The 20,901-nt window shown below is 34.9% G+C and overlaps 1 protein-coding gene across 9 annotated transcripts in view; it reads right to left on the bottom strand.

Moving 5' to 3' along the window:
- The window catches only part of RALGAPA1 (Ral GTPase activating protein catalytic subunit alpha 1), a 256,054-nt gene that overhangs the window by 91,638 nt on the left and 143,515 nt on the right, over window positions 1-20,901 (bottom strand). For all 9 annotated transcript variants that reach the window (XM_082737789.1, XM_082737788.1, XM_082737790.1 and 6 more), the window contains 4 exons: window positions 16,472-16,606; window positions 15,880-16,063; window positions 7,173-8,037; window positions 4,788-4,859 (listed from right to left, as the gene is read on the bottom strand). In XM_082737789.1, the coding sequence (XP_082593915.1) occupies window positions 4,788-4,859; window positions 7,173-8,037; window positions 15,880-16,063; window positions 16,472-16,606 (1,256 nt within the window). The remainder of the gene's footprint in view (window positions 1-4,787; window positions 4,860-7,172; window positions 8,038-15,879; window positions 16,064-16,471; window positions 16,607-20,901) is intronic.

The following is a 20,901-nucleotide window of genomic DNA, read 5'->3' as shown; positions in this document are numbered from 1 at the left end:
ACTATGTAAAATATACATCAATAGTTAAGAAAGCAAAACTGTATGAAAATTTGAATAGATGCTGAAAAAGACTCTAATAATGGGATGTCTACTCTTACAATAACTAACACTGTAGTGCAAGTTCTAGTCAATGCAATAAAATATGAAATAAGCAAAAATAGGCATAACTTTTAGAAAATAGATTATTTGTAAGATAATTACGCTCCTAAACAGAACCAAATAGACAACTCTAAAATGTTTTTTATTTTTATTTTTATTTTTTTATTTTTAAAGATTTTACTTATTTATTTGACAGAGAGGGATCACAAGTAGGCAGAGAGGCAGGCAGAGAGAGAGAGGAAGAAGCAGGCTCCCTGCTGAGCAGAGAGCCCGATGCGGGACTCAATCCCAGGACCCTGAGATCATGACCTGAGCCAAAGGCAGCGGCTCAACCCACTGAGCCACCCAGGAGCCCTAAAATGTTTTTTAAAAAAAGAGAATGCACTAAAGTATTTGGATAGCAAAATATAACAGGAAAAACAATTCTATTTAGAATAGCATCATTACAATACAATAACCCTAAAAGCAATGTCTGGGTCACAGAATAAATGAAAAACACACCATGATTATGAATGGGAAGAATGATGATAGCAAATGTACTTCTATTCTCTCCATATGAAAGTTTTATTGTAATTCAAAACCAAAATATCGGGGCGGCTGGGTGGCTCAGTGGGTTAAAGCCTCTGCTTTCGGCTCAGGTCATGATCCCAGGGTCCTGGGATCAAGCCCCGCATCAGGCTCTCTGCTCCACGAGGAGCCTGCTTACTCCTCTCTCTGCCTGCCTCTCTGCTTACCTGTGATTTCTCTCTGTCAAATAAATAAATAAAATCTTAAAAAAAAAAAAAATCAATATGATTTTTCTTCTGGAAAACAACAACATAATTCTAACATGTATCCAGAAGAACAAACAAGTAAAAATATCTAAATGAAAGTGAAATATAAACAAGTGAAAATATCTAAGAAAGAAGAATATGTATGAATAGGGTGAGGAAGAAGACTGCTTCTATCAGATACTAAGTTACAAAGCTAATAAATACTAACATCTGTACAAAATTGATAGACAACTCAGTAGAAATGAAAAGATAGCTCTGAAATAAACAGGTTAATATCTGATAAAGGAAACATCAAATCAATGAGAAAGGTATGAATTATTCAACAAATCAGAGAAACAGGCTATTCTCTAATACTCAAGCCAGTTCCATTTCTTATTCCATAAACTGAAATGTATTCCAGAAGAAATAAAGAATTAAATGTAAAATAATTACCATTCCTACCAACTAATTATGAATCCAGAAGGAAATACAGTAGGACATTTAAACTAATTTCAAGACAGAATTCTCTAAGCACAATAAGCAACTGAAAAAACAAAAAACAAAAAACAAAGAAAGAAGACTGAGAAATAAAATTACATAAAAATGAAAACCATGAGAGACTGTAGACTCTGAGGAACAAACTGAGGGTTTTGGAAGGGAGTGGGGGTGGGGGATCAGTGAGCCTGGTGATGGGTGTTAAGGAGGGCACGTATGGCAACAATGAATCTTGGAACACTGAAAAAAATAAAATTAAATTGAAAAAAAAAAAAGAAAAGAAAAAGCTGTATGCTAAACAATATGAAGTTGTTGAAAACTGAAAGCCAAGCAACTGGGAAAACTCCCATATTAAATACAAAAGTTAATCCTTAGATACCCACATATGTAGGAGAGCTCTTGCAATTAAGAAAAATTTCCTTTTAAATAAAAAAAAAAGACACTAAGAGGGAATTTCAAAAAGATTAAAATTTCTTCCAATGAAATTTCTTCCAATGAAAGATAATAACTTCACTAGTAGTAAAAAACAATAAAGAGATACCATTATCTGCCTCTCAAGCTAGGAAAGATTTAGAAAATGTGACCAATACCTTGTGTTGCTCAGGTTGAAGTTGTATTAGTGTTCTTACACAATGTTGGTAGGATTAGAAATTAGTACTTAGTGAAAAGTAATTCTGCAATATGTATGGTCTGAAATAAGCTCTTATGCTTTGATGTAATAATTCCATTTCTAGGAATTTATCCTAGGGCAAGATATTAAAAACAACTTAAAAGTCCAATAATCACAGAACTTGGCACCATAAAAAATTATTTTTGAAAAATATCAAAATGCTTACAACATGATAAAGTCCTTTTTAAAACATAACTTACTATATACATATTACTATGATTTTAGTTTTTTAAAACAAAAAAATCGTATGTATATTAAAAAAGAGACTGAAAATATATAAACAAATGTTAAGGATAGTGTTATAAATATATGACTTACTTTTCTACTGTACATTTTCTATAATAACTAGAGAAACTAAACATTTTTAAAAGATTATTTTTTTTTTTAAGATTTTATTTATTTATTTGACAGAGAGAAAGGTCACAAGTAGGCAGAGAGAGAAGGGGAAGCAGGCCCCTTGCTGAGCAGAGAGCCCAATGCAGGGTCGGATCCCTGGACCTGAGATCATGACCTGAGCCAAAAGCAGAGGCTTAACCCATTGAGCCACCCAGGTACCCCTAAAAGATTATTCTGAAAAAAGCTAAAAACCACAAAAACAAAAGAAGTGAGTAAAGACTATATTTTCTATAAAAAAGGCATATGAAAGGGATACACTAAAGCTTGATAGGACAGTAACTGGGCACCTGGGTGGCTCAGTTGTTAAGCGTTTGCCTTTGGCTTGTGTTCCCTCTTTCACTATGTCTCTCTGTCAAATAAATAAATAAAATCTTTAAAAAAGAAAAAAAAAAAAAAAGGATCCTGAGGATAGTTTTGTTTTCTTTTGTTTAAAGAAGCACTCGATAGAGTGTGCTTATGGTAAAGGGGTAAGCAGAAATGCAAGATAAAGATCTGATAACTTTTTGAAGATCCTAGAACTATAGATTGGGAAAAAAGATTTTTCCGAAACTGAAGGGGAGCAGGAAAAGATGGCTCAATATAGAAATTTTAAAGAGAGGATATTTTAAGGCGAAGTTGTTTGAAGTAGGAAAGGAATGAATACTCTTGTTTACTTTGCATTCCTATAGAATAGTGCTGGCAAGGGTGTTTGTTTCAAATGAGTCCCCCAACTGGCAGAATCACTGGATTTAATTGATGAGAGGTATGACTAATGTTGCGTTGAAATGTGAATGGGTGGTGGAAGAAAGGTTAGGAACTATTGTTCTACCAGACTGTCTTTCATATAGGAGGCCAAACATTTGGATTGAATCCTTAGTGAGGTTAGAGTAGAGATGATCTTTTGACTATAATGAAGGGCTTAAAGAACAAAAAAGTGGTTTATAAAAATTACTCTGAGAAACAAAAAAAGAAGTGAACAAGGGATAAGAAATTAGCAAACAGTAGAGAAGGTATTGCTGAAGTAAAAAGCACAAATCTATTGTAGCTCTCTATATCACACTGGTTTGATCATTTTCTCTGGTAATATACTGCTGCCTAGGAGTAGAAAAAGTAGATTTTTTTATAGTATTTTTTAAGGATTATTTATTTATTTGACAGACAGAGATCATAAGCAGGCAGGCAGACAGGGGGAAGCAGGCTCCCTGCTGAGCAGAGAGCCCAATGTGGGGCTCGATCCCAGGACCCCGGGATCATGACCTGAGCTAAAGGCAGAAGCTTTAACCCACTGAGCCACCCAGGTGACCAAGAAGGTAGATGTTAAGAATGATTTGGGTCAGGGGTGTCTGTGTGGCTCAGTTGGTTAAGTGAGAGACTGTTGGTTTGGGCTCAGGTCATGATCTCAGGGTCCCAAGATCCAGCCCTGAATCAGGCTCCATGCTCAGTGGGGAGTCTGCTTGGGATTCTCTCCCTCTGTTCCTCACCTCCCAACTCAAACATGCATGAGCTCTTTAATAAAATAAATAAAATCTGAAGAAAAAAAATGATTCTGATGAGAGAATTGATTATAGTCACACATATATAAACCTTAAGTGGAAGAACAGTTTTGAAGATGCCAGAAATGGCATTTTTATAGTTGAAAATGTGTGAGTCTGCTAATAGGACAAGTGAAATCAGAGGTGGGTGGCAAACTGACTGTAGGAATAGAAAAAGCAAAAAACTGGAAAGAGGAAAGTATAAAAACACCAACTGACTAAGATGTGAAGGAGTGAGAAATGGACATTAAGTAGGTTGTGGATCTGAGATCTCAGAAATACAGGCATTCAAAATATTGCTTTATCACTGTGCTTCTAGTTAATATTTTGTAGTTTCTACTACTGGTTTCCCAGAAGTCTTGTTCATATACTATACATGAAGAACCTAGATATCCTTAAAATAATGATATAAAAAGATTTTACACATCAAAACCCACATGTAAATAGGTACATATCCAAGAGCTTGATGAGAAATCAGATTTATAGCAATTTAATAACCTATATCCATGTTCTTTGCTCCATTAATACTTTCTGTATGGACTAGCTTATATTTACCAGTCATTTCACTTGAGACCTCTGAAACTAATCAAAAAGGGCATAGCTGGAATGTCTAACTATGGGGAAACTAAAGGACATTTTTAGAAGTTCAATTAGATTTCTGCCATCGAAAGAATTCTGAAATGCATAAAATGGTATAAACTATTCAAAGATACCAAACATTTTAATGTAGCCCTGCATTTTTTTCATAAAGTTTATTATTTAAAGTAAATCAAATGTAGTTTCTGTTCAGAAAGTCAACAATGCAGTATTATTCACACATAAGTAGAAATAGTTGACAGTTGCTAGTTATAAATCTGAACTTACCACTGTCTTGAATCCAAGTTTCTAAGTTCTCTAAGTAGTTTCTCATTTTTCTTCAGGAGATGAAAGCTCCTCCTAAATAGAGAGATTTATAAACATTTTCATCACCTTTGCAGTGAATGACATGACAGTCCCAGAAATACTTTCCACTCTACTCATGCAACTTTTAAACACTTTTCTTGCCTCTAACATACTTCTAACACAAAGGCGAATAGACCCTAAAAGAAATGTAAATAGAAAGTGTCACTATTTCTACTGCGGCCCTCATAGATTTCTGTTAGTGGATCATTATCTATTAATCATTTCAATTTTTCCTTGCAGATGCTGTGAGCTTCTGAAACTCATATCCAGAAAAATGGATAAAAGCTTATAGGTTCCTTTTCAAAAGTTTCCTAAAAATATATTAAAAAGTTGTTCCTAATGAGAAATATCATTAAGTAAGGATATGTAATCCATCTGGATTACATATGTGCTCTTAAAGGTATTTTTTACACTATGAAGCAATGTAGATATGTTGGCAAATACATTCTATATACACTAAATACATACAAATTATATTCATGAAATCAATGCTTGCTGTGGTAAAATATAGCTTCCCACCTTTAATTTTTCTTGAGACAATATATGGATCATCGTATAGCAAAAGAGAGTAGAATGCACTAACATGAGTGGCAATTACCTACATTTGGACATACCATAAGGCAAACTATATTCCTGACATGTCTTCCCCATAAAGCAGAGAATACTCCCTTCTAATAAATGGAAGGATTTAAATTAAGTAAGATTATAAACACTAGTCAAGGAAGTAGAACTCCCTTTTGGTGCTTCACCTGAATTTAATTAAGATTTATTTGTCCAGTGATAACTGAGTTCCCTTCCTACTACAAATTGAACAAGAACAATACATTAAATAATGCTGTGTCTTTCACATCCGTACAGCTTTTAATGTCACAGAAATTTAAAAGATAAATGTTTAATGATACTTTACACTAGTGTACAATTTAATATTTTATGTATATTATCTAAGTTAACTCTCATCATTATGTGAGGTGCGAGTTACTTCCTCAACTTATAGCCTGAAGCTTAAAGGTTAAATGACTCTAACCTAGTTCTTCTTAAATCTAATACCTTTTCATTTAACTCTTACCCGACTTACATGAATACTTTGTGTTAACTGCAAGCTTTCAGAGAGGTTTTTTGCAACATATGTAAGAAAACAAAATTTTAAAAAATGAAATAAGGATTCTTGATTTGATGAAAATCTTGTGTTAACTTCTCTGATACCAACAAGAAAAGATCATATTACTGTTTGTCTAAAAAACCCACAAGGCTTATGTGACATATTTGGGCTCTGCCCCAATTCCTGACACAGAGCTCCTAAAACTCTTGTAATTTCTTGAGCGATGAAGGTGACAGGAACATCTTACACAGAGTTCCTAAATCCCTTGCAATTTCCCTGGTAATAGGAGAATGTTTTGTTCTGATGAGGGGATGCTTGGTTGGCTCCTGATTAACTTCAGGATGGGGCTTGGTCATTCAAAAGCACAAACCATGATTAGAAGCTTGGAACTTCCAGCCACCCCTATGGGGAAGGAAGACTGGACAGAGATTGAGCTAATAATTAATCATGCCTACGTGAAGAGGCCTCCATAATAATCTCTAAACTATGAGGTCCAGAGAGCTTCCTGGTTAGTCAACTCAATTCAGTGTTTTCAGCAGCATCTAACTCCACAGGAACAGAAGCTCTTACACTTGGGAACCTTCATCCTGTGTACCTCTTTGTCTGTCTGTTCATCTCTATCTTTTAACTACCTTTTATAATAAACTGCTAAATGAAAATAAATGTTTTATGAGCTATAATAGCTAATTATCAAAACTGAGGAGGTAGTTATCTGATTTATAGCTAGTTGGTCGGAAATATGGACTTTCATATTTCCGACCATATCTGAAGTGGGGGGCCATCTTGTGGGTCTGAGCCCTTATTCTTTTTGTACTAACTGCAGTTAGTGCTGGGACTGCCTGCTATGGAAAACTCACACATGTAGTGTCAGAAGTGTGATAAGAAAAAAAGTTTTTCCTATTACCTTATGTGAAGGTTGGGAAAATAAGATTCTTTTCAATTATATGAGCTGTAATTTCTAAGTCACAAAGTTCTGCTAGTTATTATGAAAATGTTAATAGTTAAATTATTGAGTTATTTTTTTATTCCCTTAAATCCTGATAGAACTCAGTGGTCTCAAGCAAACAAACAAACAAGAAGAAATATCTGTCCAAAAGACAAAGAACAAACTGGTAGATAAAATCTGGTGAGGAAAAGAAGAGAAACTAAAATGCTTGATCAAAAGATGAATAAGACTAATGTTAAAAAACATTCTCTTTTATTCTTACCTTTTGTCCCAGGAATTCATTCCCAATATACTGAGAAGCAATCTGCAATAATAAAATGCTGACTGAGGCTTTTGAGGTGTTGGTTCATCTTGCTCCACAGCTTTCATGTTTAAGTCATTGAAGTGTTTCTCAACAAATTCTTTTTCCTCTGTATGCTGCTTAAGGATAGCATTAATAACATCATTTTCCTGCTTTTCAGAAATGCACACAGGTTGTGGAGCAGGGATATTAAGTGATATTCCAGTTCTCTGCAAGCATTCCGGACTAGTTATACCTAAATACTGCAAGAGCTCGTCAAGAACATCTTCTTCATCTCTTATGGTATCCCAAGTTGGTACAGTTTCTCTAAATCCTCTTTTAAACTGGAGGGAAATCCCATCATTTACTGTTATATCTTCTAAGCATTCATTAGATGTAGGAGGCTCTTCTGGCTTCTCTTGACGAGACAATGAAAGTATGAATGATGTAGGCTCCGACAAACCACTCACAGGAGGTGGTCCATACAGGATGGCAGAATCCCATGAATATTTTCCGGAGAGATCACGTACTATGATTCTGACATTTGAATTGGCTGATGCAAGGCCAGCAGATAAACCTCCTCCGGGTATACTCTCTTCTGATCTGATCTGGATGCAGGACACTAAAGTTGTATTGTTCAACACAAAAAACTGGATATTTGGACTCTCAAAGAGCTCAGGAGAAAGTTCAGTACTTTCACTGTAATGATTGTCGTGATTTTCACACACCTGACTTGTTAACATAGCAGGACCACCACTCATTGGGTAATGGCCCAAATGATTTACCAGATGTGTAATAACAGTACGAGCAGCAATAGAGATTAATCCTTGTTGCATTTGAGTTTTCACTAGAAATAAGAAATGTAAGTGAGTGGAAATACTGCTGCTTCCTAGGAAGTTATGTTAACAATGAAATTATTAGACAACAAATGGAGACTTCCTCAAATTATCAAAATCACTTTAAAATATAACAGCAAACATGAATATTTCCAATTTAGATTCTGTACTACAGGAATAAGGGCAAAGAAAACTCTCTTTGATGATGTTTGTTACTTTTATATAGAAAAAAAACCTTTTTCAAAGTTTTGCTAATGGATTCATAATTTAAGCTTAAGCCTTTATATGTAAATCATATTTTTTTTTTAAGATTTTATTTATTTATTTGACAGAGAGAAATCACAAGTAGATGGAAAGGCAGGCAGAGAGAGAGGTAAGCAGGCTCCCCGCCGAGCAGAGAGCCCGATGCGGGACTCGATCCCAGGACCCTGAGATCATGACCTGAGCCGAAGGCAGCGGCTTAACCCACTGAGCCACCCAGGCGCCCTGTAAATCATATTTTAAAGAAGGATCACAAGTATTCTAAATCACCTGAAATCACTTAGTTCACACATTATAAAGCTGGTAAAATCCAAGTAAGTTTCTTATCTCATGAGTAAATTCAGAGAGACAGCATGCTTTAAATGTCATTTAATTATGGTGTTTATCAATGATATAAAAGTTTCAGAGAAAAGTAATCCTTCACTAAACTTTAGGAATCAACCAACTTAAACAGTGATTTGGTACAGCCAATATATGCCACAAAAACTTTATTTTAAGGGAAAACAAATTTTATGGGCCTACTTATGTACATATTTTTATAAGTAAGATATTCTTCTGGGTCATTGTGGCCTAGTCTTACCAGTTAGTTGTATGTAAGAAGTATTTTTCTTTCCTTCCTTAAGCACATTAGGGAAAGCAAATAGATAAGGAGCATATCCATATGAGTAACTTAAAAAAAAAAATCATACCAAATAGTAAAAAAAAGAAAACCCAAAGAATATAGTACTCAGGGGCCTGAAATGTCAGGACCTCAAGGAGGGGGAAAAGGAAGATGTCAGGCAGAAAACACACAGAGAGAATAAAGGGAGGAAGGAAGACATGGAGATAGACAAAAACTTGTCAAAGCCCACTAGCCAAAGATTGCCAGTGTGATCCTAAGTAGGGTTATGTGGAAGCCAGTTCTGAAATAAGTGGTGTCAGGAAGTAGGGACAGTTTGGTGATGATTATCTTCATATTTTACATCTAGGAGGCTAGGGAAGAGCTGTCATTGGTAAGGAAGTACTCATTGTTCATGTTAGGATGTTTAGTTGTACACACAACTAACAACTGTGTGTGAGTGTGTGTTCACTGCGCCCTTGTCTTATGTAATTATAGACATCATTACAGGATGATTATGTCTCCATATTGTTCTACCATAGTATTAGAGTGATCTTATCTGAGTACTATTTATATTCTAAAGAATTTTTATCATTTGGGAAAATTATGGCCTACCTGCTGTAATAAATATAGATTTGAGAGCATCCTGATGATCAAAGCATTATTTACATATAACAAATTCCTTAGTTTTAAGTGTACTTTGTGATGTATTTTGGTAACTGTACAGAACTGTGTAACCACAACATAATATATAGTAAAATTCCATAGAAAAAAGAATACATTTTATTTTATGTAAATTATATCTCAATAAACCCTATTTTAAAAGTTTGTAAGGACAGGGGCGCCTGGGTGGCTCAATTGGTTGAATGGCTGCTTTTAGCTTGGGTCATGATCCCAGGGTTCTGGGATCAAGCCTCGAGTCAGGCTCCCTGCTCAGTGTGGGGGAGCCTGCTTCTCCTTCTCCCCCACTTGTGTTCTCTTGCTCTCTCTCAAATAAATAAATAAATTCTTTTTTAAAAAAGTTTAAAAAAGCTTGTGCACTGCTTGTATAATACTTAAAAAGAAGCAAGAGAAAAGAATAGTGCTATATTTTAAGGCCACAGTCCCCAAGATTCAGAACCAACACTTGGCGACAGGCAGAGATCAGCTAGAAACCAGCAGCTGTGTCATTAAAAGTAAAAACATCTTCTTCCATCATTCCAACTCTAAAAAAAACCAGTTTTCTCTGGGCTTTGATTTTGAAATGTTAAGAGTACCAAAATTTTAATTTTCTTCCATTATCAATTAAGTTTTGTGACTACATACATACATATGTATTTTTTTCCAGTTTACTTAAATTCCAATTATACTGAGTTGTTTTTCAATTATAAATATGGCTAGTTTTGAAAATCAGCTATTCAACACTAGATAACACTAAATGATTAACCTTAATTCAATCCTACATTTTTAAGACCATATGCAAGCCAAGTAAAAAGATATGTCACTGGATGATGAGAAACAGAGGGGTGGCTTGAATCTAGTGTCTGCTTTCTCTTCCCTCATTATAACTTAGAATTTAATGAATGTTCACACTGTTAGGGGCCTTACAGACAATCTAGCCAATATCTGTCATTTTGAACATGAGGACAAGTGAGTACAACAGTTAAGGGATTTTTTTTTGCCATAGAAGAACAAGCCTGGTCTTTTGCTTCCCAGTTCAGGGCTATTTCCATCTTTACCATAACTCTAATTTTCATATTTTTCTCTTTTGTTAAAATGCCCCTTTCTTTTGGCAAATCACTGTAACATCTGGGAACAATGAATTCAAAATTTATTTTTTCTTTGTATAGTAAATTCAAAATAGTATTATTTAGTATAAATTACTATATAAAAGGGTCAGATCAATTTAAAACCTCATTTAAATAAGACTAAGTCACATTTTTAATGGTAATAAAAATCATAATTAAAGACATTAAAATTCTGTTCTTTCTTTTTCCTTCTTCTTTCCTTTTGAGTGGTGAAGTTAAATAGCTGATTTGTTCTAAGCAGTCAAATCTTTTTTGCAGAGCATTTCTGAAGAACTGAAAGAATGTAATTTAATAGAAGCAGATCACAAAAGAGACAAATTCCTGACTTCATCTCTGGCTTGAGCTATGATCATGGACAAATCACACACAACACCTTAAATCCCACTTTTCTCTGAGAATAATACAGATTTTTTTATAAAGATGAATTAACAACTCATATACAAAATTGGACATAACAGAAGGAATATAAACCATTCAATTTTGAGAGCATTATAAGTAACACAGATTTTATGAGTTCCTTTTTCAAATTTACTTATAAATAAACTGCAAGAACAAGCCCAGCTCTTTCCCTAAAACAAACCTCTAAGCCCAGGTATCTGTCCATCCTATACATCTTCTTCTCAAAGGAAGCAATGGTGGGAATGCAGCTCAAATGAGCCTGTTCACAAATCTGTCATAATTATTAACACTGAGAATACTTTAAAAATACATTTACATTTTAAATGTAGGTAAAAGCATTTTCTTTCCCAGGCTGCTTCTCTAGATTCAGGATCTATATAAATATGAGAGGATAAAAATATCTCAACTTAACTGGCAATTTTATTTAGATTTTTTTTTAGTTATAAAAACTATAGAACATACGTATCTCTCTCCTACATATCTATTTAGATATAAAAAAACGAAATTCTCTAATTTAGATATTCAAAATGAAATCCCAAATAACTAGCCTTGTGAGAAAATGCAACATGAAGATATCGATGCTTCTAGGCTTTGTGTAACTAGCACTCATTTAAATAAGGCTATTCAGGGTTGTCTTTTCAGATTGTCAGATTAAACAAACCCTACAGCATTTGCAGCAAACCCATAATTACAGATTATTATGGCATACAAAAGCAGCAAGACCTAAAAAGCTGCTGCAACTCATTGCACTGTAATAGAACATGCAGAGGAAGTTAATTTTGGCAAATGCTTTAAATATTAGCTTTGCATAATATGTATAGGTGAAGCTATAATTAGGATAGAATGAATCCTTTGGAGCCTCCTTTCACTCTGACCCTGCAAATGATGACTTCTTGCTAATAAGACTACTGCCATTTGACAAAGAGCCAACTTTACTACCTTGCTTTATTATTAAGTAAATTTAATAATTACAGCTACTCCTGCCAATAGTTCTCAATTCAGACTTGTCCAATCCAATACTGAGCTTATTAGGGACACTCCATGTTTAGAAATTTTTGGCCAAAAAGTACTTGAAGATGATGAAGAATGCCTTAAACAAGGGCACAGTGATTAGTCACTTTGCCACATATTAAATACATATTAAAAAAACACAACAACACAGCATGCAGTCACAACAAACCACAGAATCACCTGCTGTTGGCTTACAGCTGTTCCTAAAAGGTTCCCCGTTTATCTTGACTTTTTTATCTTTAAGAAAGCCCAAAGGGTACAACTTAATACATTTAGATAATAATACTCCAGAGAGTATTTGGTATCAGTATAAAGTTCATCTATTTAAATCTTTACTTTTGTATCTTCTCTAGTGACTATTAATGGTATACTGAATTTTGTCTGAAATATATTAAAACCTCTCTTTACATAAGTAAATTATTTATTTCACTGTTTAACAAGTACATTATAATGCCTTGAATCAAAGTTTATCATTTTACCCTAGAAAAGCAACTAATCTTTTCATATAACTTTGTTTCTAAGTAAAATAAACACTCCCGTTTTATTATACCACAACTAAAGAAATGATATGTAAAGTTGCTTATACATCAATTATGGTCTAAAGTTTAAATCTTACATTCCTATTTCACTTGGATACAGCTGACCGTTGGACAATATGCAGGTTAGGATTGCTGACCGCCTCCCATGCAACTGAAAATCCATGTTTAACTTTTGACTTCCCAAAACTTAACTATCAACAGCCTACTGTTGACAGGAAGCCTTACGAATAGCATAGCAGGTGATTAACACATATTTTGAATGTTATATATATTAATTACTGTATTCTTACAATGAAGTAAACTAGAGAAAAGAAAATCATAAGGAAGAAAAAATATATTTATAATAAAAAAACAAAAAAAGAAAACCCCTGTTGGTCAGATCAACTGCATTTGTGTTTTGGACAAACTCTTAGCAACCTGTCATCAACATCAAACCCTAGCCCTATTTCTTTGATGTGTAACTTTCCTACCTTCACTTGCATTCTACATCACTAATCCATTATCATGGCCATATCTTAGGTGTCTTAATCATTTATAACGATTCTACCTTTAAAAACCAAACTCCTCCTTAACAGCTTACTCTTTGACCATAATCTCCCCATCTAGTGATTTTTCCCATTCTGTTTTGTAGAGCCCTTAGAGAAGAAGGCTCTTGGAGATGGACAGAAGAGAAGTCAGTAGGATCCCAAGCTTCCACCCTGCTGCAGCTCTGCTTTTAGAAGTTTTACAAACTGAGCTTCCTTGTGAAATTTATTTGAAGGAGTTCTACTGTTTAAAAACTCATTGTCTTTTTTAAAAAAGATTATTTATTTATTTATTTATTTGACAGACAGAGATCACAAGTAGGCAGAGAGGCAGGCAGTGGGGGAGGGGGGGTGAAGCAGGTTCCCTGCTGAGCAGAGAGCCCAATTTGGGGCTCAATCCCAGGACCCTGAAATCATGACCTGAGCTGAAGACAGAGGCTTAACCCATGGAGCCACGCAGGCACTCCTAAAAACTCATTTTAAAACCACTTTCTTAACATACTGATGCTCTCCGTGATTATCAACCTTGGCTACAAATTAATCACCTGGCAAAGCTTTAAAAACTTCTAGCTATCCCTAATCAAGATATCAAAATCTCTATGATGGGAACAGAGCAGCAGTAATTTAATGTGTGACGGAGGCTGAGCATCACTGTTTTTGTTCATTTATTTGCTTGTTTTGTTTTGAGGGAGGGAGAGAGTGTGAGAGATGGAGAGAGAGCACAGTGGGAGAGGGAGAAGCAGACTCCCCACTGAGAAGGGAGGCTGATGGGGGGCTCAGTTAACTGACTGAGCAACCCAGGTGTCCCTTGAGAATCACTGTTCTAGCATTTTATTACCACCATCTACTTTATGATTCACTGGAATCCTAATCATTCATTCCATTTTCTCCTAAGGTATTAGCCATTTCCAAGCATCAGTTCAATCCTCACTAAGCCTAGATTCCATGGCTAAATCATGTACCAATATTCTGAAAGCCATAGTTCTCATGTTTTTCCACCACATCCACCCTACCGAATGCTGACTGGTACAACCAAAACTTTGTAGTTTTCATTTTCTGTTGGACTCTCAGTAACTTCTGACAATTCCTTTAATTTACTTCCATTTTTCTTCTTTCTAGGTCAGAATAAGGACTAATATTAGCACCTATACTTTCTAGCTCACTCTTACGAAACTTCACCCTACTAATGATCCCCTTCCCACCTTCCTTCTCAGCTTATACTTAAAGTTCAACTCTCTTCATCCTTAGAATTCCCTTATCCTTGAATCATCCTTTAGCTCACCACTATCTTATCACTTTTCTTTACTACACAGTCAAGCTTCTTTAAAGAGTACTTTTGATAAATGGCTCTATTTCTTTAACCTAATCCTTGCTCCTCAATCTACAGCCATCCACTTCTCCCTCCACTTCTCTGCTTAAATTAAAGCAGACATATTTTTCAGCCTTTCCATATTTGACCTATCAACCTATCACTTAATACCAGTCCCCAGTCTTTTAAATATCTTTTTCATGTCTTTATTTCTGAGAAGTTACTCTCTCCCAGTTTCCTTTCATTTCCGACTCTTCTCAGAACACACACAAACACAAGCGCGCACACACACACACTCCTAACAAAGACCTTTCTGCTATATTCGAAATCTGCATATACCAGAGACTGCCTCCTACTGGTCTTCATATGAATAACCAACAGGAATGCCAAACTTAACGATTTCCAACACTGCCCTCCTCATTTTTCCTCTCAAACCTCTAACCTTTCTCATATTCTTGGTCTATTTTGGGGGAAATCTAACCAATTTAAGCCTTGAGCAGTTCTTGTTTGGCCTATTGCAATAGCCTCATGATTGATCTCTCTGCTCCTGGGTTAACTTCCCTAAAACCAACCCAACATACCAGAGATTAGCAAACTCTTTCTGTAAGGGGACAGACAGTAAAAATTTTCAGTTTTACAGACTACATCATCTCCTTTGCAACTATACAACACTACTGTTGTTGCACAAACGCAGCCATCATGAATAGTATGGATGTAAATAAAGCTTTATTTACAGAAACAGGTGGCAGACATGGGCCATAATCTTCTAACTCCTATAAAATACTGTTTTCAAACTGCTCTTAATACTAAATTTATCATGTATATAACGTTCTTAAAACCCTTCAATAATTGCTGGGTTCCTCTGGGTTACTTCCATATCATAAATGTACTTTTACTCTTATACTCATATTTAGACATTATTTATTTACATCTTTCCCTTATATCAGAAAGTAAACTCTCTGAATGTAGAAACAATGACGCTTAAAAAAAAATGTTACCGAGTTCACTACCTATCAAGAACTGTGCAGAGGGCTTCATATAAACTATCTTATTCAGTACTCAAAACAACCATGAGGGAATGAATATTATCCTCATTTTACAAATAAGGGAACAGAGCCACTCAGCTAGTAAATGGAGAGTCAAAATTCAGTACCACATCTGTTAAGCTCAAAAGCTAAATATGTTATTCCATTATATAAATTCTATGATATATAAAATAAAATATCAACAAGAACTTATCAGAATAACTTAACTAGAAGTATAAATGAAATGTCATCACATATAATCTTAGTCACTGTTTCTGAAGTTATTTCTCAAACTAAAAATGAACTTTGCTATAATACACATGATGAGGTAAACAACTACAAAGTAAGATATATTCGTCTCTCCAAGAAATAATATGGTCCTGAAGTGAATTCATTTTACCTTCTGTCACTGGTTGAAGTTTAGAAGAGCGTTCTGAATCCGGAGAGTGCAGAGGTTCAGGCTCTTTTAGGCTTTCCAAATGCATAAAAGGATCATAATCTACAGATGCCAAATCAGAGAGGCTCATTGGAAAATATCTTGGATTGCTAAAACATTGAGCTCCATAAACACACCCATGTAATACCTGGAGGTATGAGGGGAAAACACAGTTTTCCTTTTCAGTAAAGAAAAATAAAATAAAAGGAAAAAAAATGTCAACTGGTAATATAAGAGCTTGACAAAACTTCAAATATTTTAAAACTCAGTTCTTCAATCAAGGTAAAATTTAATACTTCTTAAAATGAAGAATGAATGAAATTTAACTAATGATTTTCACATTCAACAAAAATTTGACTCCTTTCAAATATCTGCAGTAAAACAACTGTCTCTTGCATGAAGAATTTTAATTATCCTTAGGTACTGTAAGATACATCTATATTCTCAGAAAACGCCTAGCTCTAAAAAAATAAAAATGTAATACTAAGGAAATGTGATTTCTTTCGGTTTTAAAAACTGTTGGTTACCAAGTAAACAATATAGCAAACAAGTTGACCTTATAAATGCAATTGAGGACAGATTTTTCTATTTTATCATTTTCTGCTCCTGTAGCATGGACTGGTTGGAGCAGTGTCTTCAGAGGTAAGGCCATGATCCAGTCCAGAAGGCACAGAAGTAAGGATACCACCAACTGTAACAACAACAAAAAATGGTAATTATCATTGTAAATTCATAAAATAAGACCTTAATATTCTCAACAAAAATTCACTAACTTATTTTTTGTCGTCCAAAATTTATTTCAGGAACTACAAACCCTAATTCTAACCATGAATATTTACTTAGATCTAATGGATTCTAAAATATATATGAGTATTATTGTGTTTCTTCCTTATATTTTAGAGCTATCACAATGAAACCTTAAACATAATAAAAACAGAACTGCCAAAATTACTTGGAAAATTACTATAAAAACACTGAGCTTAAATGAAGACATCGATTAGTAGACTATATAAAACTGTTCAAAGAATGGAATTCAAATGAAAGGTTTGAGGTCATATATATTACAATCACTTCCACATTCCTTTTAAAGAACAAAAAGAACGAATTAAAACATCACAAAACTGGTATCCTCAGTATGACCAGAAAACAGAACATCTAAACTTCAAATTATCTGTAAGTATAAAGTACACAGCAAATCCCACAAGCTTTTTCCCATTCTCCCACTACAAACTTCCATGAAGAGCAAGGGGAGTTTGGGAAAAACTGTAAAAGAGAGAAAAGAACTGAGTACAAACCTAAAAACCAAGCCAGAAAGAAAAAAGTCGCCCTAAGTGTGAGAATACTGAAAAAAATATATTGGTAGATCGATATTGAGTGGTTAAAAAAAGGACTTAAAAATACACACACAGGGGGGCATCTGGGTGGCTGGGTGGGTTAAGCGGCTGCCTTCAGCTCAGGTCATGATCTCGGGGTCCTGGGATCGAGTCCCACATCGGGCTCCCTGCTCAGCAGGGAGCCTGTTTCCCTGCCTCTCTGTCTACTGTGATCTCTGTCAAATAAATAAATAAAATCTTAAAAAAAAAAAAAAAAAGTACACACACAGGGAAGGTAATGCTTTGGGGGAGAAGAATGTTAAGAAGGAATAGGGAGACAGCCTGTGGAAATCATGTAGTAAAAAGAAAAAGCAAAAGAGAAATTAAGGATCTCACAAGACTTAAACTTTAAAAATTGTGGATCTGCAGCATCTGCATGGCTCAGATGGTTAAGCATCTGCTTTCAGCTCAGGTCATGATCCTAGGGTCCTGGGATCAAACCCCTCATCAGGCTCTCTGCTCCACAGGGAGCCTGCATCCCCCTCCCCCTCTCTGCCTGCCTCTCAGCCTACCTGTGATCTCTGTCAAATAATTAAATAAATATTTTTAAAAAATTATTGTAAAAATAAAACAAAAATGAGACTCTAAGCAATTCAGCTGATAAAACCCCCACCCAAAAAACCCAATTATGAAGCAGATGAAAACTACAACACAACAAATCTAATCTAAGTCAGATATTATCAAACAGCATTTAGATATGGGGGACAAAGAAAACCCCATCTTAAATCAGAAATTAAAACTAAGAAGACATAGACCAAGAAAGGAATAACTGTTTCAAGTCAGGAAAGAAGTAAAAGGACAAAATTTAGAAATGAAGCCTAAATTATAAGGTGCTTAAGGAAGAATAAATTAAAAAAAAAAAAAACAAATTGAACACAGGGCATTGAAGAACACTGGGATAACAACTGACAGAATAAAAATGAGATTTAAAAAAAGATAAAAAGCGTCAGAGAGAAAATGAATGAAATAAATGATATGGAAAAAATATCCAATTTACATATAATTACGGTCTCTGATATATACATGTTAAAAAGGTCATCCACCAGAAGCCAGGACAAACTGACCTGCAATAATCAACTCTGCACATACCCTTATAAAACTTTCAAAGTAAGACTTCAGACATAAAGAAAAAATATCTTAAGGGCCTCCTAGAGAAAAGATGAAATAATTTCAATGTATACAAAAATGAAAATAAAATTCAAAAAATAATGCACAAAACAAGGCAACATTGGTGGTGGGGGGGAACTTAACATGAATGTGAACCTAAGGATTCTAAATCTAACCAAGATGTTTCTCAAGTATCAGGGTTACAGAAAATGTTTTAAATATACAAGCACTCAGGGAATTGTGTATTCCTGAGACTATCTTGAAGAATAAAGATGAATTTCATCCAACCAAGTAGTTGACTGAGAAACTTCAGTGAAAAGAATGATGAGTATTTGATATATTTGGTTACAGAGCTAAGATTAAAAAAATAAAGATAGAGATGAGCACAGAAGAATCATTTATTGCTATATGCTATTATGACATATGCTATATGTTACATGTAGAAATAAAGTAACCAAAAATAGAGGCGACAAGAGAAGAAAACTAAGCTCATTTATTAATGTATAGGCAATAGACAGGAGATAAAGGATACCATTAAATAATCACAAACTACATAGAAGGTGTTTTAAAAAGTAAGAGCTTATAAGAAAGCAAGGGAATAAAGACATTTTAAAAAGGTATACAGAGAAAAGTAACTAAAAGAACAAAGTATAAAATTTCCTGAATACCAAAAGGAACTTAAAAAATAAAAGAACAAAGGAAATATGTCATGGAAAAAGAAATGCAAAAAATGCAATATGCTAATTAAAATTAAACCAAAAAGCATTAATGTTAAAAGTTCCAATTCAAAATGAAACTAAAACATTTATGAGGGGCACCTGGGTGGCTCAGCAGGTTAAAGCCTCTGCCTTCAGCTCAAGTCATGATCCCAGGGTCCTAGGATCGAGCCCCACGTCAGGCTCTCTGCTCAGCAGGGAGCCTGCTTCCTCCTCTCTCTCTGCCTGCCTCTCTGCCTACTTGTGATCTCTGTCTGTCAAATAGATAAATAAAATATTTTTAAAAAATGTATGACTATCTATGTGTCAACATAGCGACTATCTTTATAAAGCAAAAAGTATAAAAGGTGCAAGGAAATTCAGAAACATTAAGGAGACTTCAACATACTACTCTCAGTATAAGACAGATCAAGTGGATAAAACACAGGCATACTTCATTTTATTGTGCTTCACTTTACAGATACTGCATTTTTTTATAAATTGAAGGTCTGTTGCAATCCTGTGTTGAGCAAGTCCATGAGCACCATTTTCAGACTGCATCTGTTCATTTGATGTCTCTGTGTCAAATTTTGGTAATTCTCACAATATTTCTAACTTGTTCGTTATTACTGTATTTGTTGTGGTGATCTGTGATATTATACTGTAGTTGTTTGGGGGTGCCACAAACCATGTTCATATAAGACAGCAAACTTACTCAGTAAACACTGTGCTCTGACTGCTCCACTAACCAGCCATTCCCCCATCCCTCTTCCTTCTCCTCAGGCCTCCCTATTCCTTGAGACACAACAATACTGAAATTAGGACAATTAATAATCATACAATGGCCTCTAAAGTGTCCAAGTGAAAGGAAGAATCATATGACTCTCACTTTAATCAAAAGCTAGAAATTAAGTCTAGGCATGTTGGGGAAGGCATGTTGAAAGTCAAGACAGGCTGAAAACTAGGTTTTTTTGTGCCAAACAGCCAAGCTGTGAATACAAAGGAAAAGTTTTGAAGGAAAGCAAAAGTGCTACCCCAGTAAACACATGAATGTTAATAAGAAAGCAATATAGCTGTATTGCTGACATAGAGAAAGTTTTATGGTCTGGAGGGAAGATCAGACCAGCTGCAAAATTCCCCTAAGTCAAAAAGCCTAATCCAGAGGAAGGCCCTAATTCTCTTAAATTCTGTGAAGGCTAAGAGAGGTGAGGAAACTACAGAAGAGAAGTCTGAAGCTAGAAGAGACTGAATTGTGAGGTTTAAGGAAAGAAGCCATCTCTGTAACATACAGGTACAAGGTTAAGTAGCAAATGCTGATAAAAAGGCTGCAGCAAGCTATCCAGAAGATTAGCTACACTAAACGAGAGATTTTCAACGTACACAAAACAGGCTTCTATTTGAAAATTCCATCTAGGACTTTCATAGCTAGAGAGAAGTCAAAGTCTGGCTTTAAAGCTTCAACGGACAGGCTGCCTCTTTCAGTAGAGGCTAATGCAGCTAGTGACATTAGTTGAAACCAGTGTTCATTTACCATTCCAAAAATCCTCTGACCCTTAAGAATTATGCTACAGACAAGCTATAAGAGACTCTTAATCTCACAAAACAAACTGAGGGTTGCTAGGGGGAGAGGGGTATGGAGAGGGTGGTTGGGTTTTGGACATTGGGGAGAGTATGTGATATGGTGAGGGCTGTGAAAAGTGTAAGCCTGGATAATTCACAGACCTGTACCCCTGGGACAAATACTACATTATATGTTAATAAAAATAATTAATAAAAAAGGATTTAAAAAAAGAATTATGCTACATCTATTA

This window comes from Mustela nivalis (genome assembly GCF_964662115.1).
Source record: "Mustela nivalis genome assembly, chromosome: 6".
In the NCBI taxonomy this organism is placed as follows: domain Eukaryota; kingdom Metazoa; phylum Chordata; class Mammalia; order Carnivora; family Mustelidae; genus Mustela; species Mustela nivalis.
This window is presented reverse-complemented; position numbering and strand designations above follow the sequence as displayed.